Source organism: Podarcis tiliguerta (genome assembly GCF_965153285.1).
Source record: "Podarcis tiliguerta genome assembly, chromosome: 14".
Lineage (NCBI taxonomy): Eukaryota > Metazoa > Chordata > Lepidosauria > Squamata > Lacertidae > Podarcis > Podarcis tiliguerta.
In genome coordinates, this window is record NC_139547.1 from 15,825,585 (window position 1) to 15,853,481 (window position 27,897).

At 47.6% G+C, this 27,897-nt stretch overlaps 1 protein-coding gene and 1 long non-coding RNA gene across 2 annotated transcripts; one reads left to right on the forward strand and one right to left on the reverse strand.

The window, feature by feature from the left end:
* Positions 1 to 1,400: 1,400 nt before the first annotated feature.
* Positions 1,401 to 2,536, reverse strand: LOC310663956. Its single transcript, XR_014504715.1, has 2 exons — positions 2,160 to 2,536; positions 1,401 to 1,828 (listed from the first exon to the last, which is right to left on the reverse strand). It is a non-coding gene; the product is annotated as an uncharacterized lncRNA (long non-coding RNA).
* A 460-nt stretch (positions 2,537 to 2,996) lies between these two features.
* Positions 2,997 to 27,694, forward strand: WHAMM (WASP homolog associated with actin, golgi membranes and microtubules). Its single transcript, XM_083411971.1, has 10 exons — positions 2,997 to 3,791; positions 10,739 to 10,912; positions 12,150 to 12,300; positions 13,855 to 14,024; positions 15,939 to 16,104; positions 17,761 to 17,948; positions 18,663 to 18,749; positions 20,273 to 20,368; positions 21,510 to 21,978; positions 25,202 to 27,694. The coding sequence occupies exons 1-10, from the start codon at positions 3,210 to 3,212 to the stop codon at positions 25,498 to 25,500; spliced, it is 2,382 nt and encodes a 793-aa protein (XP_083268097.1). The 5' UTR covers positions 2,997 to 3,209; the 3' UTR covers positions 25,501 to 27,694.
* Positions 27,695 to 27,897: the final 203 nt, after the last annotated feature.

Sequence of the window (27,897 nt, forward strand, 5' to 3'; positions counted from 1 at the left end):
AAATATAGATCTTAGGCTGTACACACACAGTAAGCTCTGTTGAATTCAAAGAAACTTTCTGTTGAATAACAAATACATAGGACTGCACTGATGAGGGTCAATGTTTGTCTTATACAGGAAGAACAAATATTGTTAGTGAAATAATTAGAACGTTATAGTAATGCATATGCAGAGTTCTTATGTTGAAAGATCCTTGCGAAAAAAATTGTACTTGAATTCATTCTAAAGGATAAAAACCGTATTTAGTAGTCTTAAAATAAAACAAGCCATCTGCTACCGAATCCTATCTGTTATGAACCTATATCAGTACAGTGGTACCTCACGTTAAGAAACTGTTCTTAACCTGAAGCACCACTTTAGCTAATGGGGTCTCCTGCTGCTGCTGCGCCGCCAGAGCACGATTTCTGTTCTCAACCTGAAGCACTATTTCTGGGTAGGCGGAGTCTGTAACCTGAAGCGTATGTAACCTGAGGTACCACTGTAATGGCCAAACCTGGCCCTCCAGCTGTTTTGGAACTACAACTCCGATCATCCCTTGCTAACAGGACCAGTGGTCAGGGATGATGGGAATTGTAGTTCCAAAACAGCTGGAGGGCCAAGTTTGGCCATCACTAACCTACATAAGGGACGCGGGTGGCGCTGTGGGTAAAACCTCAGCGCCTAGGACTTGCCGATCGCATGGTCGGCAGTTCGAATCCCCGCGGCAGGGTGCGCTCCCGTCGTTCGGTCCCAGCGCCTGCCAACCTAGCAGTTCGAAAGCACCTCCGGGTGCAAGTAGATAAATAGGGACCGCTTACCAGCGGGAAGGTAAACGGCATTCCGTGTGCTGTGCTGGCTCGCCAGATGCAGCTTGTCACGCTGGCCACGTGACCCGGAAGTGTCTGCGGACAGCGCTGGCTCCTGGCCTATAGAGTGAGATGAGCGCACAACCCTAGAGTCTGGCAAGACTGGCCCGTACGGGCAGGGGTACCTTTACCTTTACCTTTAACCTACATAAACAAGACCTAGGCAGAGTGATCCTTAACCTGGATTGCTGCAATTAGAGGAGTTAAGGAAGCAGGAGAGTCATCCACCAGGAAGCACCAGCCAATGGAGGTGTGGCTGCTGAAACTATGGGCAGGTGGAAGCAAATGAAGGCAGTATCCCTGCTGAGGGCAGCAATCATGGACTCTGAATGACTGGGCCAGGCCAGAGCAGTGGCCCCAGGGAAGGATCCATTGGGCTGGGAAGGTTGGAAGAGTGAAAGGAAGAGGATCCTGGGGAAGGGGAAAGTGGAGGGTGAGGTCTACAGAAGTGCTAGGTTTCCTGCCCAGTCTAGGGGTGCATCTACACACAGGGGAAAACCCGCTATTAATGAGTCAGAAATTAAATCATTATAACAAAAGGAGAAAAATGCTATGTAAAAATTGCATAGAAATTTATTTTGCTCTCCAGTGCCATCTGGTGTTGTATGTTCATAATGCATTCAAATCATTTTATTATTATTAATGTAGATAACGTAGGCTCAGAACCACAGACTGTTTTGATTTGTGCCTCCCCCCTTCTCTTACAACTGTGTTGCAGTGTGTATGTGTGTTGTGGTTGGATCAACATCTTTGCTCACGTCACAATGTGCAGCAACTGTTGTGTACAGCATCTTCAGCTGCCTTGAGGCTGCACTCAACAAAAGGAGAACCAAAACAATTTGTAGATCCCACAGTTCAAACGACCTCAGAGTTCCTAGTGCAGGTCTCAATCAGAGCAGGCACTCTCTCCAGTGCTGCAGTCCCCAGCAACCCCCGGTGGTACAGCAGGAACCCGGACAAATCTGGGGGGCTTGAAAAGAGACCTGTTATGTACTGAGTTGAATAGGATCCAAAATGCCTCAGTCTGATTGGTCCTAGAACAACAGGATTCAGAATGCAGCAGTCTGATTGGTCCTAGAACAATGCAGCAGTATGATTGGTCTGCAGGAGCCACCCAATCCAGCTCCAGATGGAAGTGAATCCACAACCTGATTGGCCTACAGGAGAATTCCGGAATTAGCAAATCACGTGGGGCCCATTGTGTAAATAATGTATATAAAGCAGATACTTTGGGGAAACTTTCATTCCTCCTCACCACTATGAGCTGAATAAAGAGCATGAAATCCACTCCCAACGCTGAGTATATTTCAAGACCCGAAGCAAAACATTCCAGCTTTTTCCCAAACTCCTGCGGATCTTTACCCCTGCCTCCTCCTGGAAATGAGGGAATCTCCACACTTCCCTTTGTCGCCTGATTTCTAAGCACACGCCCAAAATGTTTTCCTTTCCCCCTGAGTTTTGTTGAATTGGAAAGTTTTAAAGTCGAGGTGCATCATCTAATGTTTATTGGATGGATTTTCCCCCTAAATTGATTTTTGAATTCTGAATTTATTGTTATTCACATTTTATACTGTATTTTATGCTGTTTTTTGTTGCATCAATTAAGTGTTTTAAATTTGTTGTTATCCGCCCTGAGCCCGGTTTTCTGAACCGGGAAGGGCGGGGTATAAATAAAAAATTATTATTATTATTTATTATTATTTGGATTCAGTGGCAAAGAGCGGGTTTTGGCGGAGAACAAAAAGAGCGTTCAAACACGGAGCTCTAAAGTGCAGACGTGCCTGGGAATCTCTGAGTGTGCATAATCCCCAACGTCGATTCAGAGGTAAACAGTGTGTTTTCCCGAAACGGCGTGTTTTCCGGTGAAAGCGGCAGAACGAAACAAAAACCTCTCTGGCGCGGGAAAAGCGGAAGGGTGGGTGATCCTTAACCCCCCTCTGGACCCTTGGCAGCTGCTTCTAACGCGGGCAACGGATGCTTACAACTTCCAGATTAGGAGGGGAGCCCACTTCCCACGGTGCAAAAAAAGTCCCTCCCTTCTTTTTAAAGGAGCGTGTTTGCTTTTATGAAGTCCACTTCCTGGGACCCAAAAAAAGGGGTGGGGGGAAGATGCTTAGTCTCCTCCCCCTTGAAAGCCAACCAGCCAACCAGAAGCGGGGACGCCACTCGCGACGTCACAGAAAGAGCCACAACAAGTCCTCCCGGGCCGCTTTGCTACTTTCACTAAAAGGAGGGGAGGTGGGGAAAAGAAAGTTTATCGGGGTTCTAGAACGTTGGAAAGCCTTTGAAGTTCAAAGGGGCGCCGCCGCCGCTGGAAAGGAAGCCGCTGCGAGGCTGCCGGCGCCCGGCTTCCTCTCTGCCCCCATGGACGAAGCAGAGGAGCAGCCGCAGCCGGACAGCCTGGACGGCTGGGTGGCCATCAAGGAGGACGCCTTCGGGCAGCCCGAGCCGCCGCAGAAGCTGCGCTTCCTGGTGGCCTGGAACGGCATCGAGAGCAAGTTCGCGGTGACCTGCCACAACCGGACCTTGCAGGAGCAGGCGGCCGAGGCCGGAGGGGGCGGCGTTGGCGGCCCGCAGCAGATGAGCTGGGCCGGCCTCTTCTCCCCGCAGGCCCTGCAGGGCGTCCACCGTCAGCTGTCGGCCTTGGCCCCGCAGCTGGAGCCCTGTCTGCCCGCGCTGCCCGCGGCGCTGTCCGGCCAGAGCGGCCTGTGGGCGCTGCTCTTCCCCGGCTGCCCGGTGCTGGCCGAGGCCGAGCTGGAGGCGCTGTGCCGCCGCCTGGAGAGGTACCTGGGCTGGGCCTTGGAGGCGTGCGGCCGCAAGGCGCTGCTCGACTCGCTCTTCGCCCACGACCAGGACGAGGAAGACGAGTACTTCGAGAACTTGCAGGAGTTCCGCAGGAAAGCGCTCAAGGGGCGGCTCAGCGGCGCCAAGGAGGCCTTGCGGAGGGTACGGGGCGCCGTCGGGGGGCGTGGGGGGGGGAGGAAGGGGTCCTGGGGGGCGCTGGCAGGTAAACCCCTGAGGGACGGGGAAGGAGTGGGTTTAGATTCCCTAAGGAGAGGCAGTGCGGCGCAGTGGTTAGCGCGTCGGACGAGGACCTGGGGGAGTCCAGGTTCAAATGCAGTGGTACCTTGGGTTACAGACGCTTCAGGTTACAGACTCTGCTAACCCAGAAATAGTACCTTGGGTTAAGAATTTTGCTACAGGATGAGAACAGAAATCGCGCGGTAGCACGAGACCCCATTAGCGAAAGTGGTAAGGACCCCCTGACCATTAGGTCCAGTCGTGGCCGACTCTGGGGTTGCGGCGCTCATCTCGCTTTATTTGGCCGAGGGAGCCGGCATACAGCTTCCAGGTCATGTGGCCAGCATGACTAAGCCGCTTCTGGCGAACCAGAGCAGCGCATGGAAAGCCCATTTGCCTTCCTGCCAGAGTGGTACCTATTTATCTACTTGCACTTTGAGGTGGTTTCGAACTGCTAGGTTGGCAGGAGCTGGGACTGAACAACGGGAGCTCACCCTGTCGCAGGGATTTGAACCGCCGATCTTCTGATCGGCAAGCCCTAAGCTCAGTGGTTTAACCCACAGCGCCACCCGCGTCCCTTGCAGCTAAAGTGGTACCTCAGGTTAAGAACAGTTTCAGGTTAAGAACGGACCTCCGGAGCAAATTAAGTACTTAACCCGAGGTACCACTGTATTAAAATACCGTAATACAGCAAACATTAAAAGCTTCCCTAAACAGGGCTGCCTTCAGATATCTCCTAAAAGTCTGGTAGTTGTTTTTCTCTTTGACATCTGGTGGGAGGGCGTTCCACAGGGAGGGCGCCACCACCGAGAAGGCCCTCTGCCTGGTTCCCTGTAACTTGGCTTCTCGCAATGAGGGAACCGCCAGAAGGCCCTCGGAGCTGGACCTGGTGGGAACTGTAGTTGCAACAACGCCTGGGAACGTTCGGTCGGGCAAGGCTGCTCTGATATGTGTGTGTCTTCATTTCTTACATTTGTAGACCACTTACCAGCTGCACAAAGTCAGTCCATTGTTCGAAAAATAAGACTTTAGAGTCGCCTTGCCCCCAGATGGCAACTAGACATTCCATACATTGGCGACTGCAACCTTGGTTTAAGGAGCCGTTTCATATCTGAGTTTCTAACACATACTTGCCTGCAACCCTGGAGAGTCGCTGCCAGTCAGTGTAGACACTCTTGAGGTTAATGGGCCGATTTGGCATAAGGAAGAGTGCCCTGCATTTTTGAGCTCTATGCAATGGGACACACAGTGGTGAGCTGGAGCCGTTTAATTCCACCCCAGTTTTCAAAGCCCCATGGGAACCCGAGGCCAAGGAGCCGCAGATTTTGTGAAGGTTGATGCTTAGCTAAATACAGTGGTACCTCGGGTTACAGACGCTTCAGGTTACAGACTCCGCAAACCCAGAAATAGTACCTCGGGTTAAGAACTTTGCTTCAGGATGAGAACAGAAATTGTGCTCTGGCGGCGCTGCGGCCCCATTAGCTAAAGTGGTGCTTAAGGTTAAGAACAGTTTCAGGTTAAGAACGGACCTCCAGAATGAATTAAGTTCTTAACCCGAGGTACCACTGTAAAGCCTTCCTTGTACTGTCTATTATGCTGAGTACAACTCTCCAAAATTCAAGCACCCCCTGGCCCACCAGCTGTGTGTTGGATGAAGACGCTGTTTGGATTACAAATCGGCTGTCAAAATCCTCACAAGTCTTCTGCATATTTAGGCTTAAGTTAGGGGAGAGGCCTGTGTTCATAGGAGCAGGCAGTGTTGCACCGGATAGGCTATCTGATTGCAGTCACTAAACGAGCTGGAAATTCCCCTTGACCTGCCAAAAATGCCTTCTCAGAAATCTGAGCAGGTTTCTCTTTTATAACAGCTGTCCCGGGTTTCCAGACCACTATAAAGCAGAGGATCTCCAGTTTTAAAACGTATTTATATTTTTTATCCCACCCATCCTCTAAGCATAGGGGGGTGATGTACCCAGTATTTTCTATGCTTTGCTTCCACAGCTGGGAGGCAGCGATGCTTCTGAATGCCAGTTGCTGAAATTCCCCAGGAGGAGGGTGTGCTCTTGTGCTCAGGCGCTGCTTGAGGGTGCCCCGTACACATCTGGATGGCTGATGTGAGAACAGGATGCAGCCCTAGATGGGCCCTTGGCCAGATCCAGGAGGCTGTGCTGATCTCCTTGCCCCTCCCCTCTTTGAAAATATATACAGTCATACATGTTTTTGGGGGACGGGGCAGGCGGGTGTGGAGGACTCCCTGGTCCTGAATGGGGTAACTGTGTCCCTGAAGGACCACGTGTGCAGCCTGGGGGTCATTTTGGACTCACAGCTGTCCATGGAGGCGCAGGTCGATTCTGTGTCCAAGGCAGCTGTCTACCAGCTCCACCTGGTACGCAGGCTGAGACCCTACCTGCCTGAGAACTGTCTTGCCAGAGTGGTGCATGCTCTGGTTATCTCCCGCTTGGACTACTGCAATGCGCTCTATGTGGGGCTACCTTTGAAGGTGACTCGGAAACTGCAATTAATCCAGAATGCGGCAGCTAGACTGGTGACTGGGAGCGGCCGCCAGGACCACATAACACCGGTCCTGAGAGATCTGCATTGGCTCCCAGTATGTTTCCAAGCACAATTCAAAGTGTTGGTGCTGACCTTTAAAGCCCTGTATGGCCTCGGTCCGGTATACCTGAAGGAGTGTCCCCACCCCCATCGCTCAGCTCGAACACTGAGATCCAGTGCCGAGGGCCTTCTGGCGGTTCCCTCATTGCGAGAAGTGAGGTTACAGGGAACCAGACAGAGGGCCTTCTCGGTAGTGGTGCCCACCCTGTGGAACACCCTCCCTTCAGATCTGAAGGAAATAAGCAGCTATCCTATCTTTAAAAGGCATCTGAAGGCATCCCTTCATCTCCTCCTCCGTCGTCCCCTTCTCCTTGTGCCCTCCATCTTTCCCAACATCAGGGTCTTTTCCAGGGAGTCTTCTCTTCTCATGAGGTGGCCAAAGTATTAGAGCCTCAGCCTCAGGATCTGTCCTTCCAGTGAGCACTCAGGGCTGATCTCCTTAAAAATGGATACGTTTAATCTTCTTGCAGTCCATGGGACTCTCAAGAGTCTCCTCCAGCACCATAATTCAAAAGCATCAATTCTTCGGCGATCAGCCCTCTTTATGGTCCAGCTCTCACTTCTATACATCACTACTGGGAAAACCATAGCTTTAACTATACAGACCTTTGTTGGCAAGGTGATGTCTCTGCTTTTTAAGATGCTGTCTAGGTTTGCCATCGCCTTTCTCCCAAGAAGCAGGCATCCTTTAATTTCGTGGCTGCTGTCACCAGGTACACAAGGTACAGTGGTATCTCGGGTTAAGAACTTAATTCGTTCTGGAGGTCTGTACTTAACCTGAAACTGTTCTTAACCTGAAGCACCACTTTAGCTAATGGGGCCTCCTGCTGCTGCCGCACCGCCGGAGCACAATTTCTGTTCTCATCCTGAATCAAAGTTCTTAGCCTGAAGCACTATTTCTGGGTTACCGGAGTCTGTAACCTGAAGCGTATGTAACCTGAAGCATATGTAACCCGAGGTACCACTGTACAATGGCACCGTCCTCTAGGAACATGGGACTCTGATTTGTGTGTTTGGCTGGCGCAGCTCTTGGGATAGAGAGTGCAATGTGTCTGCAGCAATTCACAAGTAACTCAAAACAAGAGGGGTGTCGTCAGATGCTAAGGGGGAAATGCAAATTCTCCGGCTCTTGACTTGCCTCTGTGGGTGTGGGAAGTGGCTCACTTTGGTCTCAGCTGAGATGAGCTCTTGGATTCTGGAACACTTTTGTGTGTTTTTTTTATAATATTTTATTAGAGTTTTCAAAATATAATACAAACCAAAAAAAAGAAAAAAGGAAAAAAACAAATAACAAAAAAGGACAAAAATACAAAGAATAACAACAATTAAAAACAATTTCCATCTTTCAAAACCAAACTTGCCTTAACTTGTTTCTTGGACTTCCCCACACCTCCCACCTTTGTATTCTGATGCAATTGTTTGTTCAGCAAATCCTTTCCCTCTTTACTTTTATCCTAATTTATTGTCTTAATGTTTTAACTTTACCCTTCCCTCTGTTTAACATTCCATTTTTCCCCCCTAATACTTCAAACCTTATTGCTATAAACCCCTTAGCTTCAATCTAACATCATCCCATCATTCATTAATTTTGCATTGTTTCTGTAAATAATCTTTAAATTTCTTCCAGTCTTCTTCCACCAGCTCTTCTCCCTGGTCTCGGATTCTGCAGGTCATTTCTGCTAACTCCATATAGTCCGTCACCTTCATCTGCCATTCTTCCAGAGTGGGTAGTTCTTGTGTCTTCCAATACTTCACAATGAGTATTCTTGCTGCTGTTGTTGCATACATAAAAAAAGTTCTGTCTTTCTTTGGCACCAATTGGCCAACCATGCCCAGGAGAAAGGCCTCTGGTTTCTTCTGGAAGGTATATTTAAATACCTTTTTCAATTCATTATATATCATCTCCCAGAAAGCCTTAATCCTTGGGCACGTCCACCAAAGGTGAAAGAATGTACCTTCAGTTTCCTTGCATTTCCAACATTTGTTTTCGGGCAAATGATAGATTTTTGCTAGCTTGACTGGTGTCATGTACCACCTGTATATCATTTTCATAATATTCTCTCTTAAGGCATTACATGCCATAAACTTCATACCTGTGGTCCATAACTGTTCCCAGTCAGCCATCATAATATTATGACCAACATCTTGTGCCCATTTAATCATGGCAGATTTTACCGTTTCATCCTGAGTGTTCCATTTCAACAGCAAATTATACATTTTTGACAAAGTCTTAGTTTTGGATTCTAACAATGGATTCTGGAACACTTTTGGTGTGTTTTCCATGAGGTTCAATCTACCACCCTGCTGTGCAGCCTTTATTCCCGTGAGTGGCTCCCTGTTTGTAAGAAAATTAAACTTATTTCATTGATGACATAGTCAGCATTATACATCTATTGGGACCACCAAATGTAATGATTTAGCTGCTGCTGTGTTCCATTCTACTGTGATATAAAGCAATTAGCACCCTGAGGTGTAGCTCATAGAATTGTAGAGTTGGAAGGGACGCCTGCGGGGTCATCTAGTCCAACCCCCCGCAATGCAGGAATCTCCCCCATCCAATTTGGAACCATACTGGGCGCTGCTTAGCTTTGCTAATGTGCTAGCAGTTTTATTGCTGCGCTGCTACCAATAAAAACACTTCCCTCCCTACTTAACTGGAATTGCTTAAGCATTTTCCATTGCTCTGCAACCTTGACTTTCCTCCTGTACAGTCGTACCTTGGAAGTCGAATGGAATCCGTCCCGGAAGTCCGTTTCACTTCCAAAAAGTTCGGAAACCAAAGCACAGCCAATCGGAAGCCGCGGAAGCCCTGTCGGACGTTCGGCTTCCAAAACCGGAACGCTCATTTCAAGGTTTTGATCGTTCGGGAGCCAAGGCGTTTGAGATCCAAGGTACGACTGTATTGGTACAGTGGATGCTGGGGTTGGGAATGTGATCCATGGGGGAGGCACGTTTGCAACCCGCAGCGCCGCGTCTGCGCATGCGTGGGTTGCGATTCAGTGCTCATGCGCAAAGTGCGATCTAGCACTTCTGCGCATGCGCAATCACTGAAACCCGGAAGTAACCCAGAACTTCCGGGTTTCGGCGCATATGTAACCTGAAGAAACACAGCCTGAAGCGTCTGTAACCCAAGGTATGACTGTAGTTGCAAATCATATGGATAAAGGTAAAGGGACCCCTGACCATTAGGTCCACTCGTGGCCGACTCTGGGGTTGCGGCACTCATTTCGCTTTATTGGCCAAGGGAGCCGGCATACAGCTTCTGGGTCATGTGTCCAGCATGACTAAGCCGCTTCTGGCGAACCAGAGCAGCGCACGGAAACGTCGTTTACCTTCCCGCCGGAGCGGTACTTATTTATCTACTTCAACGTGCTTTTGAACTGCTAAGTTGGCAGGAGCAGGGACCAAGCAACGGGAGCTCACCCTGTCACGGGGATTCGAACTGCCGACCTTCTGATCGGCAAGTCCTAGGCTCTGTGGTTTAACCCACAGTGCCACCCGTGTCCCTAATCATATGGATACAAACTGTCAATTAAAAACTTGCTAGATCAAGACCAAGGTTTGCCCAGTCCAGCGTTTGATTTCTTAGAATGATTGGGGAGAGGGGTCTTAAAAGAAGGAGCACACCCCTGAAAACTCCCTAGGGTGGACTGAGCATGCTTAGGGGGTGCAGAACCCTCACTGGCTGTTGTGAGGTGCGGGGGAGAAAGTTGAAAGAGGAAATGGAGTGACTGGAATTCGAACCTTTGTTGCGGGTTCGAATTTGCCTAATCCTAGTTGCAGAACCAGTGTGGGGAATAACTTGGCCCTCCACCTGTTGCTGAAGTACAACTCCCTTATTCTCCGGCCATTGGCCGTGATTGCTAAGGCAAGAGGGAGTTGTAGTTCAGCAACGTTCCCCAATCCTGTTTAGAGCCATTTAAGCTAGCGGCTGTGACTATGTCTTGTGGCAGACAGTTCCGCAGGTTCCGGATGTGCCCTGATAGGTGCAGCACTGCTATTGTTATTATTTATTAAATTTGTACACGGCCGTATACCTGCTGCCCTCAGGGCAGTCCACAGGATAAAATCACAATACAGAAACACAAGAGGTGCCTTTGTCTTGCGAGGTTTGTGCGGCGCCTCCGTAGGACCCACATCTACATAAATTTGTGGCGCTCTTAAATGGCTTCTGTCCACCCACCACCACCCTGGATGTCTCAATTGTTTGCAAAGAGTACGATTCCATTGCTCATTTTGGAGTTTTCTTGCCCCCGTAGGTTCTCTACCAGCACAAGGATGCTGACAAGCTGGTCACTTTGATGGAGCTCTACAAGGAGGAAGATGATGCTTATTGGGAGCTGGTTACCGTGGCAACCGAATTCTATCAATATTTGCTGCAGCCGTTTAGGGATATGCGTGAGCTGGCAACTTTATACAGACTGGAGATCCTGGTAGGTTTTCTCATCCCGGTGTTTCGAAGTCTCTATAAAATAAGATCCTGTGAGATGAATGGCTTTCTCCCCATGGAGTCAGAAAGATGGGATCTTTTGGCACCAGACTGCTGTTTTGTGTTGTAGGTGTCGTTGACACAACCATAGTACGTTGTGATGGATTTATTTTGAAACATCCAGGCATTGTTTTGCTTTATTTGTTGTTCCGCAGGGCTCTTCCCTAATGTTACTGCATTATTGCAGTAGGCGCTCTTGTGCTGCAGTGCAACTAAAGCAGGACAAAAACCAGGCAAACTTAGAATAATAAAGGTGGGACCCTGAGGATCATCTAGTCCAGCCCCCTGCAAGGCAGGAATATGCAGCTGTCAATAATAATAATAATAATAATAATAATAATTAATAAATTTTTATTTATACCCTGCCCTCCCCAGCCAAGACCGGGCTCAGGGCAGCTAACACCAGGTATAAAAGCAATTGATTAAAATTGAAAACAAGATTAAAGTACAACATTAAAATGCAATCTCATTTCAGTAAAAACTCAAAAACTTTTTGGGGATGAAAATCTTCACCAAGGCCAACTATCCAGACTGGTCCTGTGTGGGCCAGAAAAAAGCCAGGGAAGTCCCCAAATAGGAGTTCCATCACAGAAGGAAAAAGGAAAGAGGGGGAGGGGATCAAGTTGATTCCAAGCCAAAGGCCAACAAAAAACAAGATTAAAATACAACAATTAAAATATTGAAACATTAAAATATTAAAATGCAGCCTCAAAAGAAAGAGGGGGAGGGAATCAAATTGGCTCCAAGCCAAAGGCCAGGCAGAACAACTGTCTTACAGGCCCTGCGGAAAGAAATCAGATCCTGCAGGGCCCTGGTCTCATGAGGCAGAGCGTTCCACCAGGCCGGAGCCAGTGTTGAAAAGGCCCTGGCTCTGGTTGAAGCCAATCTAACTTCCTTAGGGCCTGGGACCACTAGGGTGTTGCTGTTTATAGACCTTGAGGCTCTCCATGGGGCATACCAGGAGAGGGGGTCCCGTAGGTACGAGGGTCCTAGGCCGTGAAGGGCTTTAAAGGTCAAAACCAGCACCTTAAATCTGACCCTGTACTCCACCGGGAGCCAGTGCAGCTTGAAAAGCACTGGGTGAATATGCTCCCATGGCAGAGACTCCGTGAGGAGCCTCGCTGCAGCATTCTGCACCTGCTTTGATTCAGCCACTAAAAATGTACTCCTTTTTTTTGCAGAAATCCTTGCAAGCTGACAGGCTGGGTCCTAAAAGGATTGAGGCCCTGAAGAAGGAGGCGGAGGAGTGGACAGAGCAGGCTGAAGAAGCTGTCTGCTCCATCCAAGACATCACAGTTGGTTACTTCAAGGAGACGGTGATGGCCCTGGCAGGTGAGCAGAGAGGCAGGCAGAAGCAGCCTTCCCTTTCTTTTAAAATTAATTTCCATTTTTGCATTTTACAATGTTTCAGCAATAAAAATTAAGTCTAAACCAGTAGCATCTCTAAAATCCTGCTGCCCCCCCCCCAGTGACACATAATTCTTATTATTCAAAAAGTGAATTCCTATTCACCTATTCACCTATTCCTAAAAGGCCATTCACTGTTAATAACTCCTCCTCAAATTGCCCCCCCCCCCCGTGGGGACCACAGGTCTAAACAAATTCCACCTGCATTTTCTGCGACTTCCCTCCCTCTGCGGTTTCTTATTTTATTCCGTATTCTTGCTGCATAACCAATTCAAATCTATTTACAAATCTACCCTTTTTACTTCCTCTAAGTTATTTCTCACCACTCGTGTTTATGTCAACCCTGCTAATGTTTTTAATTGTTTACAATTTGTCTTTACATATACAACAAATGTTCCCTCGCATTTACGGGACCGCCTCTCCTGGTATGCCCCACAGAGGACCTTAAGGTCCATGGATAATCATAGTTTAGAGGTTCCAGGCCCTAAGGAAGTCAGATTATCCTCTAGCAGGTCCAGGGCCTTCTCAGTGATGGCTCCGACCTGTTGGAATGCTCTGTGAGAGGTAAATTGCAGTTCCCAGGATTCTTTGGGGGGAAGCAGCACACTTTAAATGTATGCTGAAAGCACGGACTTTTATTTTGTTTGTTTTTTTTCAGGTGATCTTTATTGAATTTTTAGTTACATACTGTACATACACATATATTATATTTCACATTTGTTCTTGCTCTCCCGAGCTGACTTCCCTCCTTCCTTCTTCTGGCTTTTTTGTGTCCTCTTTGACTTTTCGCATTGTCTTTGTCCATTTCCCACAAGATTGTTCTTCATTTTTTCCATTAAATGTCCGTAAACAAATAAATTTTTCTATAAATACAAATTCTTGCTGTCTGTCTATATTCATTTACAAATATTGTTCAACAATAATCCTAATATACGTTTTTAATTCATTTTGATGTTATTATCCAGAAAATTTCTTGTATTTTCCCGTTATGAGATATTATTTTAATTCTACTGGTTTTCCTATTTCACATCATCTTCTCTATATATAACATAAATTTCCCCCCTTCTTTTTGATATGTTTCATCCCCCTGATGTCAAATTTTTGCTGTTAATTTGGCTATTTCTGCATACTCCATAACCTTGTACTGCCATTTTTCTATTGTAGGCCATTTTTGCTGTTTCCATACCTGAGCCAGCAATAACCTCGCCGCCGTTGTTGTGTATAAGAACAGTTTCTGGTCATTCTTGTCAATGTCTTCTCCCATCATTCCCAATAGGAATGGCTCTGGTTTTTCCAAAAACATATACTTAAAAATCTTCTTTAATTCGTTATATATATTTTCCCAATACGTTTTCACTATGTCACAAGTCCACCACATGTGGAAGAAACTGCCTTCTTTCACCCCACACTTCCCAGAATTTTTATTTCCTGTTTTATACATCTTTGACAATTTAATCAGCGTGACCCTCCTCTTGACAGCCATGCAGAAGCAAATGGAGCAAGACCGGAAGCGCTTTGGCCAAGCGGCCTGGGCCACGGCTTCTCCCAGGTTAGAAAACTTGAAGTACCTTTTGGCGAAGGAGACTCTGCAGCACATGAGGGCCAAAGAGCTGTGCCTGAACCACAAGAGAGCGGACATCCGGAAGCAGGTAAGGGCATCAGCCCACATTCTCCTCTTGTCTCGCTAGAGGAGCCTCCCAGTTGTGGGAGTCATGAGATGGAGGGTGAACATTGCAGCTAGGAAACAGCCTTAAAGGGAAAGGGAAAGGGACCCCTGACCATTAGGTCCAGTCGTGGCCGACTCTGGGGCTGCTCATCTCACTTTATTGGCTGAGGGAGTCGGCGTACAGCTTCCGGGTCATGTGGCCAGCATGACTAAGCCGCTTGTGGCGAACCAGAGCAGCGCACGGAAACGCCGTTTACCTTCCCGCCGGAGCGGTACCTATTTATCTACTTGCACTTTGACGTGCTTTCGAACTGCTAGGTTGGCAGGAGCTGGGACCGAGCAACGGGAGCTCACCCCATCGCGGGGATTCGAACCGCCGACCTTCTGATCAGCAAGTCCTAGGCTCTTTGGTTTAACCCACAGTGCCACCCGCGTCCCTAGGAAACAGCCTTAAGGCATCCGTTAAATGCGTTCCTGTAATTGCAATCTGACGAGGCTAAAGAAACCTCATACAGCCTCGGCCCTTTAATAATAATGATGATGATGATGATGATAATAATAATTTATTTATACACTGCCCATCTGGCTGGGTTTCCCCAGCCACTGTGGGCGGCTTCCAACAGTATATTTAAATACAATGATTCATCAAATAGTAAAAGCTTCCCTAAACGGGGCTGCCTTTAGATGTCTTCTAAAAGTCAGATAGTTGTTTATTTCCTTCACATCTGAAGGGAGGGCGTTCCACAGAGCAGGCGCCACTACCAAGAAGGCCCTCTACCTCGTTCCTTGTCACTGAAGGAGCATCTCCACCCCCATCGTCCAGCCCAGACCTGAGGTCCAGCTCCGAGGGCCTTCTGGCGGTTCCCTCCCTGCGAGAAGTAAGGTTACAGGGAACCAGGCAGAGGGCCTTCTCGGTAGTGGCGCATGCCCTGTGGAACGCCCTCCCTTCAGATGTGAAGGAAATAAACAACTATCTGACTTTTAGAAGGCATCTGAAAGCAGTCCTGTTTAGGGAAGCTTTTAATGTTTGATGTTTTATCGTGTTTTTAATATTCTGTTGGGAGCTGCCCAGAGTGGCTGAGGAAACCCAGCCAGGTGGGCAGGGTATAAATAATAATTTATTATTATTATTACTAGCCTATGGCAGGCATAGGCAAACTCGGCATCCCAATGTTTTGGGACTACAACTCCCATCATCCCTGACCACTGGTCCTGTTAGCTAGGGATGATGGGATTTGTAGTCCCAAAACATTGGGAGGGCCGAGTTTGCCTAGGCCTAACCTATGGCAAGTGGCCTTAGCTGACAAGCTAACAGACAGCTTAAAGGAAGCAGTGGGCAAAAAGGATGGTTTCGTTACAGGTTTGCATTGTTTCATCATGTACGACAGCAGATCGGGTCACCTGTTCCAGCCACCATTGACAAGCAGAGATTTGTGGAGGGAAAGAGAGTGAATATGTACAGGTTATTTGTATATTTCATTGTTTACAGGTGCCCTGGAAATGTGTGTTTTATTTTTACTTGCGTGTTCTACAACACACACACACACATACAGTGATACCCCGGGTTACAGACGCTTCAGGTTACAGACGTTTCAGGTTACAGACTCCGGGAACCCAGAAATATTACCTCAGGTTAAGAACTTTGCTTCAGGATGAGAACAGAAATCGTGCGGTGGCAGCAGGAGGCCCCATTAGCTAAAGTGGTACCTCAGGTTAAGAACGGACCTCCGGATCGAATAAAGTTCTGAACCCGAGGTACCAGTGTGTGTGTGTGTGTGTGTGTGTACACACACACGGAAAATGCCCCTCTGATGGGAGGGAAGCATGATGAGGGGAAACGGCCGAGTGACGTCGTTTTGCTTCTAATAGTTTGTGGGCTTAATGACGCTTCCTGCAGATGGAGGCCCTCCACGAGCAAGAAAATGACATGGCTCGAGTCGAGGAGCTGGAAATAGAATATTATGAAACACAGCTGGAGCTGTACGAGGTGCAGTTCGAGATCCTGAAGAATGAAGAAATGCTGCTTATTACACAGTTGGAGACTTTAAGGAGGCGGATGAAAGGTAAGCAAGCAAAATGAGCCACACCTGCCAGGGACTGGGCGGCTGTTTCTCTGCTCTCATGCAGTAGCCGGGGCAGCAGTTTGGAGCCTCTAGTCAGAGAGCAGCAACAGGGGAAAGGATATTGTGTTTTGTGTCCTGCTTGGAGGCTTCCCAGAAGGATCTGGTTGGGTAGTGTGGGGAGCAGAATGATGGACCATTGGCTGACACCTCTTTTTTTTAAAATAATATTTATTATAAGTTTTATAGTTACAGGAAAACAAAGTATAAGAGAAAAAAAACAAGCAATAAAAAGTTAACAAACAATACATCAAGAATAGAGAAAGAAAAAAACAGTACAACAAAACAACAAGAAAAAACATTTAAAAACACATCCAAATTTCATATCTTTATCTTTCATTTGCTTGTTTCCTCGACTTCCTCACACCTCCCTTTTTTGTATTCTAGTTCAAATTAGCTAATTCAGCAAATCCTTTCCCTCTTTCTCATTTTTTTTGTTCTATAATTTATCTTAACACGATCTAATTTTAAATTTTCCACTTTAACCCATTAACAATCAGTTTTTGCATAATTCTTAATAACATTTCTGCTAAAACCATATCACTTCATTCCAGTATTCTTCTAACATTCATTAATTTTGCAATATTTCTGTAAATATACTTTAAATTTTTCCCAATCTTCTTCCATCAACTCTTCTCCCTGGTCTCGGATTCTGCCAGTCATTTCCGCCAGTTCCATGTAGTCCATCAGCTTCATCTGCCATTCTCATTGGCTGACACCTCTGACACTCTTCAGTTTTCCCACTCTACACACCGGCCTCCCAAGTTGTCAGCCTCCATCATCATCATCATCATCATCATCATAAATTTTATTTATATCCCGCCCTCCCCAGCCGAAGCCGGGCTCAGGGCAGCTAACAACAATAAAATAGTACAACATTCTAAAATCATTCCATTATAAAATTAATTCAAATCAAATTGATGGCAACCATTAGGCTAAAGTTCTGTGAAGATTGCCAAAGGAGGGAGTCAGGCTGTGCCCTGACCAAAGGCCTGGTGGAACAGCTCTGTCTTGCAGGCCCTGCGGAATAAAGCATTGTTTTTACATTGCCACTCCGGGGGCAAGGCCAGAACAGTTAGTCACACAGAGACAGGCAGCCTCCTTTCTGAGAAGTGGTTATTATGCCATGGTGCTGGATTGAACGAGTTTACCTATGCGCCTTAAGGAGGCTGGAAGAGGGAAAGTATATAGAGCAGGGCATCATGCAGAGATGCAGCAGATAGCCAACTTTTGGGAATTTTGGGGGAACATGAAAAATATTATTTTCTTGAGCTTATTTAATATACGTGTGTGTACAGTCATACCTTGGAAGTCGAACAGCCTAGTTCTTGAACGTTTTGGCTTCCGAATGATCGAAATCCGGAAGTGTTCTGGTTTTTGAATGTTCTTTTGGAAGCCAAACATCCGACGCAGCTTCTGATTGGCTGCAGGAGCTTCTTACAGCCAATCGGAAGCCACACTTTGGTTTCCAAACGCTTTGGAAGTCAAACGGACATCCGGAATGGATTCCATTCGACTTCCGAGGTATGACTGTATAGGTATAGATAGATAGGTAGATTTGCATATTTCACATAAGTAAACATTTTCTCCTTCCTGTAGAGATCCAGGATGAAGTAGTTTATTATGACACATGTGAAAACCCTGATGAGTTAGAAGCCACTGAGCAAGTCCTGGAAGAAACCCGTGTGCCTTCCTCTGAAATAGCTCAACTGAGGCAGAAGACCCAGCAGCTGGAGACGAAGCGTGGGATTATCTGCTCAAGGAGAGCTTACCTCAGAAACAAAAAGGCAAGGGGTCCAAAAATTATTATTATTTATTAAATTTGCTTATCACCTTATACCCGCAGGTCTCACGGCTGTTCATAGGATAAAATCACAGTATAAAAACACAACATACATAAAATAAAAAGAAAAAGAACCCAATAACACCCCCCCAAAAAACCCCCACACACATTTTAAAGGGGCATTGAATGTCAAGTCAACCCAAGGCCTGGTTGAAAAGGAACGTTTTTGCCTAGCGCCTAAAGGTGTCTAATGAAGGCACCAGGTGAACTTCCCTGGGGAGAGCATTCCACAGAGGGGGAGCCACTGCAGAGAAGGCCCCGTTCTCATGTTGCCACCCTCCAGACGTCTCGAGGAGGAGGCACACGAAGAAGGGCCTCAGGGTACAGGTGGGTTCATATGGGAAGAGGCGGTCCTTGAGGTATTGTGGTCCTGAGCTGTTTAAGGCTTTACTGCTCAAAACCAGCACTTTGAATTGGGCCTGGAAACGAATTGGTAGCCAGTGCAGTCGGACCAGGATCGGTGTAATATGCTCAAACCGTCTTGTCCCGGTGAGCAACCTGGCCGCTGAATTCTGCACTGTTGACATTGGGGGGAGACACTTGTTCCAATAAACATGATACACACACACACACACACACGTTGCGTTTTAAAATAAAATGGGGACCTCAGCCGGCACTTACAGCTGACCGGCAGTCTTCTGCTTGGTTTTTCCATTAGGATCAATGTGAAGAGAGCCGCCACGCCCGGCTGCAGCAGGCTCAAGAGAGCTCACGGCATTTCCAGCAACATCACAGCATCCAGATTGTGAGTAGCAAGGAACTGGGGGAGAAATCTTTAAGGCAGGGGTGGGGAGTGTGTGGCCCCGCACGCAAATGTTATTGGGTTCCAAGCCTCAGCCAGCATGGCCAGTGGTGAGGTGTGAAGTTGAGCAATATCTGGAGGGCCCGAGGCACCTTGCTCCTCCTTTATGGAATTACAGTCGTACCCCGGATCCCGAACACCCTGGGAGTCGATCGTTTGGGCTCCTGAACTCTGCAAACCTGGAAGTGAGTGTTCTGGTTTGCGAACGTTCTTCAGAACCCAAACGTCCAATGGGGTTCCGCGGCTTCTGATTGGCCGCAGGAGCTTCCTTCAGCCAATCAGAAGCTGCGCTTTGGTTTCCGAACTTTTTGGAAGTGGAACAGACTTCCAGAACGGATTCTGTTCGACTTCAAAGGTACTCCGGCTGAGCTGTAGTTAGTGCTGCATCATGCAGCGATTCACAGGAACACAGGGAAAGAAAGTAACATTCTGTGTCCTGGGAACTCTTGCCTTTATACCAGGTTTCTAGGCCTTGTGGTTGGGAAGGTACGCTTGGAAGCGGAATGGGCGGGGCTTGCTGGTAACCAGGGAGACGCTATTGGGGGTTGAATTAGATGACCCTGGGTGTCTCTTCCAACTCTATGATTCTGAGTCCTGTGTACATATCCCTCTGCCCTCGCTGCCCTGAGGATTGCGAAACCAGAATAAAGCATGCAAAATAGTTTGCTCGACTTGCGTGATCTATTCGTGACTCAGGATCCTACTTTCGGGGGCTGTAGGATTTGGATTCCCTGTGCATATAACCTTTCTGCACCATCTAGGGACGTGGGTGGTGCTGTGGTGTAAACCACTGAGCCTCTTGGGCTTGCTGGTCAGCGGTTCAAATCCCCACGACGGGGTGAGCTCCCATTGCTCTGCCCCAGCTCCTGCCAACCTAGCAGTTCGAAAGCACATCAAAGTAGATAAACAGGTACCACTGTAGCGGGAAGCTAAATGGCATTTCTGTGTGCTCTGGTTTCCGGTGTTCCATTGTGCCAGAATTGGTTTAGTCATGCTGGCCAAATGACCTAGAAAGCTGTCTCTGAATAAACCCGGGCTCCCTTGGACTGAAAGCAAGATGGGCTCCGCTACCCCATAGTTACCTTTGACTGGACTCAACCGTCCAGGGGTCCTTTACCTTTTTTTGGGTTTTTTTACTGCACCATCTTCTGTATATTTACCCCAGTCATTGTAGCAGATCTCTATACAGTGGTACCTGGGGTTACATACGCTTCAGTTTAAAGACGCTTCAGGTTACAGACTCCGCTAACCCAGAAATAGTACCTGTGGTTAAGAACTTTGCTTCAGGATGAGAACAGAAATCGGGCTCCGGCGGCGCGGCGGCAGCAGGAGGCCCCATTAGCTAAGGTGGTGCTTCAGGTTAAGAACAGTTTCAGGCTAAGAATGGACCTCTGGAATGAATTAAGTACTTAACCCGAGGTACCACTGTATGCGGGTGTTAACTTTTTCCCGGTGTCCAAATGCAGAAAAGAGACAAAAGGAAAGAGGACGAGAAGAAGAAGAAAGCGTGGATAAAGCAGGAGCGAGAGAAAACCCTGGAGAGGCTCAAGACGTTCAAAGAGGTGAGTCTCAAGTCGAGCTCTCAGCGATCCTTCTGCCACTGGGAAATCTTCCTTCTGGAGAAAAGACAAATCGAAGGTGGTGTGCTTGTTTCCTCGTTCCCCTGCAACTGGCCGGCGGCAGCAGGAAACAACAAAGACAAGTTCTGTTTTAGAAATTGTTATAATAAATTGGTTTGGCATGGGTGGTTGTTGTTTCTTAAACATAGGCTTATGTGGTGTAGGAACCCACCCTCTTGCTTTGAAGTGATTTTGATATTGTATTTTTAAATGGCTCGATAACTCACCTTGGACGCTGCAACGAAGGCTGGGTAAGAAATCACGACCGCAGTTATAATCATAATACCTTATTTCTGAAGCAGCAGAGGAAAGCACATTGAAGTGCACTGATTAAAATGATATGTTTATTGTATTTATAGCCTGCCTTTCCTCCAGGGTGTGTGGCTGTCCCCCTACCCATTTTAATCTCAAAACAACTTCAGTCGGTAGAGCAGGAGACTCTTAATCTCAAGGCTGAGGGTTCAAGCCCCATGTTGGGCAAAAGATTCCTGCATTGCAGAGGGTTGGACTGGATGAGTCTACAAACAACCCTGTGACATAAAGGCTGGCAACTGTCCCAAAGCCAGCCGGTTAAGGATCATGCTTGAGTGGGCATATACCGTATTTTCCGCTCTATAAGACGCACTTCCCCCCTCCTAAAAAGTAAGGGGAAATGTGTGTGCATCTTATGGAGCGAATGCAGGCTGTGCAGCTATCGCTGAAGCCAGAACAGCAAGAGGGATCGCTGCTTTCGCTGCACAGCGATCCCTCTTGCTGTTCTGGCTTCGCTTTGCTGGAGAGGCACTGCGCAGCTTTCCCTCTCTGCACAGTGCCCCTTCAGTGAAGCGGGAGGAGAAACGCAGCCCCTCCCATTTCTCCTCCCACTTTGCTGGAGAGGCGCAGAGAGGGAGAGAATATTTATTTTCTTGTTCTCCTCTAAAACTAGGTGCGTCTTATAGAGCAAAACATACGGTAACCCCTGGTTTCCCAGGTACTAGTTCGACACTCTAACCACTCACTAGCTCTCTTTCCACCATCGTTGCTCTTCGGCAGCTGAATTGCACCTTTCTGAAACCTGACAGCTCTGTCGTCGTTCCCCTTGCAGAAATGCCCAGCGCAGTTTGTGCTGAAGACTTCCCGGTCGCAGCCATTGAACGCCAAGCAGCCCCAGGGCACCTCCCGTCGGACTCCAGCCGGTGCCCCTCAGACGCTCTCTGCGAGCAAGACGCCCCCTGCCAAGACCTCCCGGCCGGCACAAGCCAAAGGCTTCAAAGCGCCGCGGCAGAAGCCCTCGAAGGATATCCCTGTCCAGATTTTTGCCCCTCCGCCACCCGGCCCTGAGCAGCAAGGGAAGAGCAACGGGGGGCCGCCACTGTTGCCTCCCCCGCCGCCTCCCCCGCCGCCACCACCACCGCCACTTCCCCCACCATTAAACAACCAGCCTCTCTGCTTAAGGACAGGAGCACAAATCGGTGAGAAGCCTCTGCCCCTCTTGTGCAAAGACCCTTCTGGGAGAAGTGGCTCTCCAGAGAAAGCAGACGAGACGTCCCGGCGCACGGCAAACGATTATGCAGGTAGGGAGGGCTGTTATTTCCTTTTTCTGTGCATTGCTGATGCCTGCTGCACCACACCATCATGCCGGCTGACTCTGTAGGGATGCCAAGCTTTGTAGCTTCCCAGAGCGGCCTCTGGCTCACCAATGTTCCTGGCTAATCGAGGGACCTTTGATCTGATCCACGAAGGCACTTCTTAATATTGCAGACTGGAGCCATCCTGGTTGGCTTCCTGCAGGCTTCTGGTTGCCCCTTGTGGGAGGAGGATGCTGAACTATATAGGCCATGGGATGCGGGTGGCGCTGTGGGTTAAAGCACAGAGCCTAGGACTTGCCGATCAGAAGGTCGGCGGTTCGAATCCCCATGGCTGGGTGAGCTCCCGTTGCTTGGTCCCTGCTCCTGCCAACCTAGCAGTTCAAAAGCATGTCAAAGTGCAAGTAGATAAATAGGTACCGCTCTGGCAGGAAGTAAACGGTGTTTCCGTGCGCTGCTCTGGTTCGCCAGAAGCGGCTTAGTCATGCTGGCCACATGAACCGGAAGCTGTACGCCGGCTCCCTCGGCCAATAAAGCGAGATGAGCGCCACAACCCCAGAGTCGTCCGCAACTGGACCTAATGGTCAGGGGTCCCTTTACCTTTACCTAGGCAAACTAAGGCCCGGGGGCCGGATCTGGCCCAATCGCCTTCTAAATCCAGCCCGCGGATGGTCCAGGAATCTGCGTGTTTTTACATGAGTAGAATGTGTGCTTTTATTTAAAGTGCATCTCTGGGTTATTTGTGGGGCATAGGAATTCACCCCCCCCCCCAAAAAAAAAATATAGTCCGGTCCCCCACAAGGTCTGAGGGACACTGGACCGGCCCCCTGCTGAAAAAGTTTGCTGGCCCCTGATATAGGCTTTCGTTCTGACCCAGAGGGGCTCTCCTTGCCTTCTTAATTGAGCAACAGACATTTCCTCATTTAGAAACTTCACTGCCACTGTGAAATTCAAAAGTAACTCTTTCCCCCCTCCCTCCTGGCATAGCGCAGGGACCGGCCCTCAAACATGTGAGTTGTAATCAGATGGAAGAAGCAGGCAGTCCGCAGCTAAATTTGTAGGTGGCACATATGGCGGCTTAAAAAACGATGTGCTTTTTAAACATGTCGATAGTTATTGCTAAGTTAACTCAGGTTCCTTCCCCTCATGCATCCTCTTGTTTTTGTTAATGATTTTTCTGCTTCTCTTGCTTGGTTGCGGTGGTTTTTAATTAAATGTGAAAAACTTAGATCTTAAAGGTAGCTTTGTGGTGTGTAGGGGGGGGCGTGGGAACAGACGCCTGCAGAAAAGGAACTTTGTGGGTGGGCGATGGTGGGCTTCTCCTTTTGGAGATGGAGCCATAGGTTCAGTGGGAGGCTGCCTGCTTTGTTCAGGGAAGATGCCAGGTTCAGTTTCCAGTGGGCAAGGAATCGGGTGGTGGCAGTACAGGGGTACCTCGGGTTACATACGCTTCAGGTTACAGACTCCGCTAACCCAGAAATAGTACCTCGGGTTAAGGACTTTGCTTCAGGATGAGAACAGAAATCGTGCTCCGGCAGTGCGGCAGCAGCAGGAGGCCCCATTAGCTAAAGTGGTGCTTCAGGTTAAGAACGGTTTCAGGTTAAGAACGGACCTCCGGAACGAATTAAGTACTTAACCCGAGGTACCACTGTATACCCTTTTTGCGTGTAACACTGGTTTGTCTCCAGTGCTGGTCCTGCTTGGAGGAGACCCATTAAATCATGGGTAGGCAAACTAAGGCCTGGGGGCCGGATCTAGCCCAATCGCCTTCTCAATCTGGCCCGCAGACAGTCCAGGAATCAGCGTGTTTTTACCTGAGTAGAATATGTGCTTTTATTTAAAATGCATCTCTGGGTTATTTGGGGGGCATAGGAATTCATTCAATTATTATTATTATTATTATTATTATTATTATTATTATTATTTTCAAAATATAGTCCGGCCCCCCCACAAGGTCTGATTGACAGTGGACCGGCCCCCTGCTGGAAAAGTTTGCTGACCCCTGCATTAAATGAACGTGATTAACTTCTGTCTATTATCTCCAATGGGCCTCCTCTGAGGAGGCCTTCATGAGATGTACCCACTAAGCCAAACCATGGCTTAGTGCATGCAGATTTCCAAACCAGAGAGTTTGCAACCCGAGGTTCCACTGTACCAGTGTCCAGTTTTCCATTCTCGGCAAAAGGAGCTGCGGAGTTCCTGGAGTGTCTGGAGAAACCAGATTCATTGCCCTCCTCTCCCCTGTTCTCTTTCTCCCCTGCCCCCGAATCCTTGCAGCTGAGGGTCTTTTTTTTATTAGTTTTCAGTTCTAATGATAGCCTCATTATAAACAATGCCAAATTATAATGCAATTACTAATACCAATCATTCAGATACCAAATTATATAATTAAGGTGCCCCCCCCCCCACATGCTAGAATTGATGGTTTACTTTATTTCTGCGTTCCAAAATCTTACAAATTTCAATTACACTCCGGTCAAAATAACAATCCCTTATATAACAACTGCAGTATTAACAACTTCCATTCATATCGACACGTTAAATGATTTATAAAGCTACAGAGGGCCTTCTGGCGGTTCCCTCATTGCGAGAAGCAAAGCTACAGGGAACCAGGCAGAGGGCCTTGTCGGTAGTGGCGCCCGCCCTGTGGAACGCCCTCCCATCAGATGTCAAAGCGATAAATAACTACCTGACATTTAGAAGACATCTTAAGGCAGCCCTGTTCAGGGAAGTTTTTAATCTGTGATATTTTACTGTATTTTTTGTTTCTATGGAAGCCGCCCTGAGTGGCTGGGGAAACCCAGCCAGATGGGCGGGGTACAAATAATAAATTATTATTATTATTATTATTATTATTATTATTATTATTATTATTATTACAGGTGAGGCACTCAGACTATATCCTTGTTCTTCCTGTGTGTGGCAATTATTCTGTCCGAGATGTTTCTTCCTGTCCTTGCAAAGTGTTGTCTATCTTTTCCTGGTTGCTGCTGTTCTCCATCATGCCTTGGTTGGAGCTAATATTGCCTTCTTGTTTCAGAAATCCTCCGTTGCTCCGTCCCGTGCACCATTGTTTTGCAACTTTAACAGCAGCTGCAAAAATCACACTGTCCCAGTAAATAACCTGTTTTCGCCATTTCCCCTCTCAGCCCGGGAAGGAGAGTGATCTGTTGAACAGTGGCTCTTAATTTTGTTTTCCCTCCTACCCCAGGATCCATGGATGAGGTTTTGGCATCGCTGAAGCGTGGCGAAATCCTTCTCCGCAAAGTGGAACCGCCCCGCCAGGCCCCGTCTTCCAACTCCTCCCTCAACGACAGCATCCTCGCGGCCATACGGCAGGGAGTTAAACTGAGGAAAGTGACCCAGGAGCCCAAGCTGGACACTGAGAAAGGGCACTCCAGCAGCGAACTGGAGAGGAGCATAAAGGCAGCCATGCAAAGGATCAAGAAAGTGTCTGCCGATTCGGAAGACGACGAAAACGACCACAACAGCGGCGAATGGAATAGTTAACGGGAGCGGGCTTTCAAACTGCGTTCTGGGGTTTCCCCGGAAGGTTACAAAGGGTTCCCCTTAGAGAAGAAGGTAACTACTGGCGATCAAGCTCAGTTCACGCAGTGCAGCAATGAGGTCCACCTGATCTGGCCTGAGTCCTGCATTAACACCCTGGAACTTGTCCCAGAATTCCTTGCAAGCACACTGGAGTTTTGGGCCAGATAAGTTCATGTAGAAATATGTCAGTGTGTCCCACACGCCCCCTGGATTTAGGAAGTTTGAAAAACCATCATGTTTGACTCTATTCAGGTCAGCCACTTTACTGACATGGGACATTATGCTTTTATTGAATTTTGCACATTTTAAAGGAAGTGTATTGGCCTCTTTTTAGGAAACGGAGGACTGTGTGTTTCCGGTGATTTGCCTACCAAAAATAACGCTTCAGAACTGTTTGTCTGTTTGTAAAGAAAAGCTGCCCCCTTGTTTTTGTTCCCAAGTCATTTTTGTTGTTGTTGTACTGAAATCAGCAAAACTTTTATCAAACCCATTTCTGTACGTTTGCCAGAAACCATCCAGTTAGACAATCCAATTCTCAGAATAATAATAATAATCAGGTTTGCAGCAGTGAAATAAACAGACTGTGAGGATTGGCTGCGTTTGTGGGGAGCCAATAAGGGCTCCCGTTAAAATTCTGATAGTGTAGAATAATTATTTTATGTGTGTGAAAATCACAACAGTTTCTTTGACTTAATACTCAAACCAATATTTTATGTGGGTGTCACCGTTGTTTGCTAAAAACACCCATGCAGTATTTAGTAGAACCTAACTTGGACAAAACACTGCTAATGTTTGTGAAGTTTTATGCAAAGGTTCCTTTTTAATAGTGCCATCATCAGTTAACTGGGAGGGAAGTACCCATCAGTTTGGTGCGTTTTATTGGAACCGTGCATGCTGCCTTATACACTCCCGGGATAGCTCAGTTGGTAGAGCAGGAGACCCTTTAAGTCACAGGGTTGTAGGTTCTAGCCCCACGTTGGGCAAAAGATTCCTGCATTGCAGGGGGTTGGACTAGATGACCCTCGCGGGTCCCTTCCAACGGTACAATTCTATGATTCTATTCAGAATCAAGCCATTGGCCCCTCTGACTCCGTATTGTCTACACTGACTGGTAGCATCTGCCTAGGATTCCAGACAGGAGTGTTTCCCAGTCTACCCTGGAGATGTTGAGAACCCAACCTGCATGCTCAGAGAAGGAAGGGCTAGGTAGATAACATTTCTGCTCCCCCAACTTTAAACCAGCACAGGTTGATGGGCAGGTGGGGTTTCAGTTTGAAAACAGCCTTCCAGGGAACTATAGTGAGCCTAGGTCAGGCATGGCCAAACTCGACCCTCCCGATGTTTTTGGGACTACAGCTCCCATCATCCCTAGCTAACAGGACCAGTGGTCAGGGATGATGGAAGTTGTAGTCCCAAAACATTGGGAGGGCCGAGTTTGCCTATGCCTGGCTTAGGCTACTGCCTCCTCTGTTGTCACGGCAACTTTGTGACGTAGGAGGCAAAGATGCTGCGCCTGTGGAAGGAGATGAAATCTGGACCACAATGTACTTGAGATTGCTACCAAACTCAGGGACCTTGCACTAGGGGGAGTTAATCATACATCATTGAAGGTTCCTTACCTATTTTTGCATTTGGTTTTGGTTCCAGTGCTCCTCCTACAGGAGAGGGTGAGGCTTTGCGCCGCAAACCGTGAGGATAACCAGGCAGCCATTTGTGTCATGTGTTTTATTGCACTTTTCAGTTACAGGTGTTATTTCGGTTACCGTCATAATGTCATACCAAAATGGTTTAAGATGACAAATAACTTGCCCGCAGCCATTGTTTTCAGTGCTGGGCAGAGATCTGAAGTGGAGATTTCCAAATTAACTTCAGCTTATAACGAAGTGGGCTTTGTATAACTACATAAAAAGCATGTTGCCATATTTCACACTTCTGTACTAAGCAGCAAAGATCTCCAACAAAGTATTCTGACCATATCTAGTGTGCCAAGCGAGGGAGAAATCTGATTGATTTTGCTATTAAAAAAAGCAAACAGCCCCCCCCCCATATTCTTCATTTTTCTGAAATGTTCCAAACTCTCCACACCCAGGGTTTTCTCTTGTATCTCTGCAGTTTCCCATCTGCTTGCAATTTTCCATTTTAGTGGTCACCAGAAGGCTTAAAACATATCGGGTAGAAGTCAACTAAGCTTTGCTCAATGTAGACCCAATGAAATGAAGAGACCTGACTCATTTCAGTGGGTCCTGGCAGAGTAAAACTCAGTTGAATACCACCCTTTGTAATCAACAGTGTTTTTAATGTAATCTAACCCACTTGTTAAAATATGCCAAGATTTAAGCTGTATTTTGTTAATATCCT

Bases quoted from the DNA above. Each gene is read 5' to 3' on its own strand.
- WHAMM (XM_083411971.1), top strand. From the start codon at position 3,210: ATGGACGAAGCAGAGGAGCAGCCGCAGCCGGACAGCCTGGACGGCTGG. The intron at 12,301-13,854 runs GTGAGCAGAGAG...TCCTCTTGACAG, and splicing joins GACGGTGATGGCCCTGGCAG to CCATGCAGAAGCAAATGGAG. The intron at 20,369-21,509 runs GTGAGTCTCAAG...TTCCCCTTGCAG, and splicing joins GGCTCAAGACGTTCAAAGAG to AAATGCCCAGCGCAGTTTGT.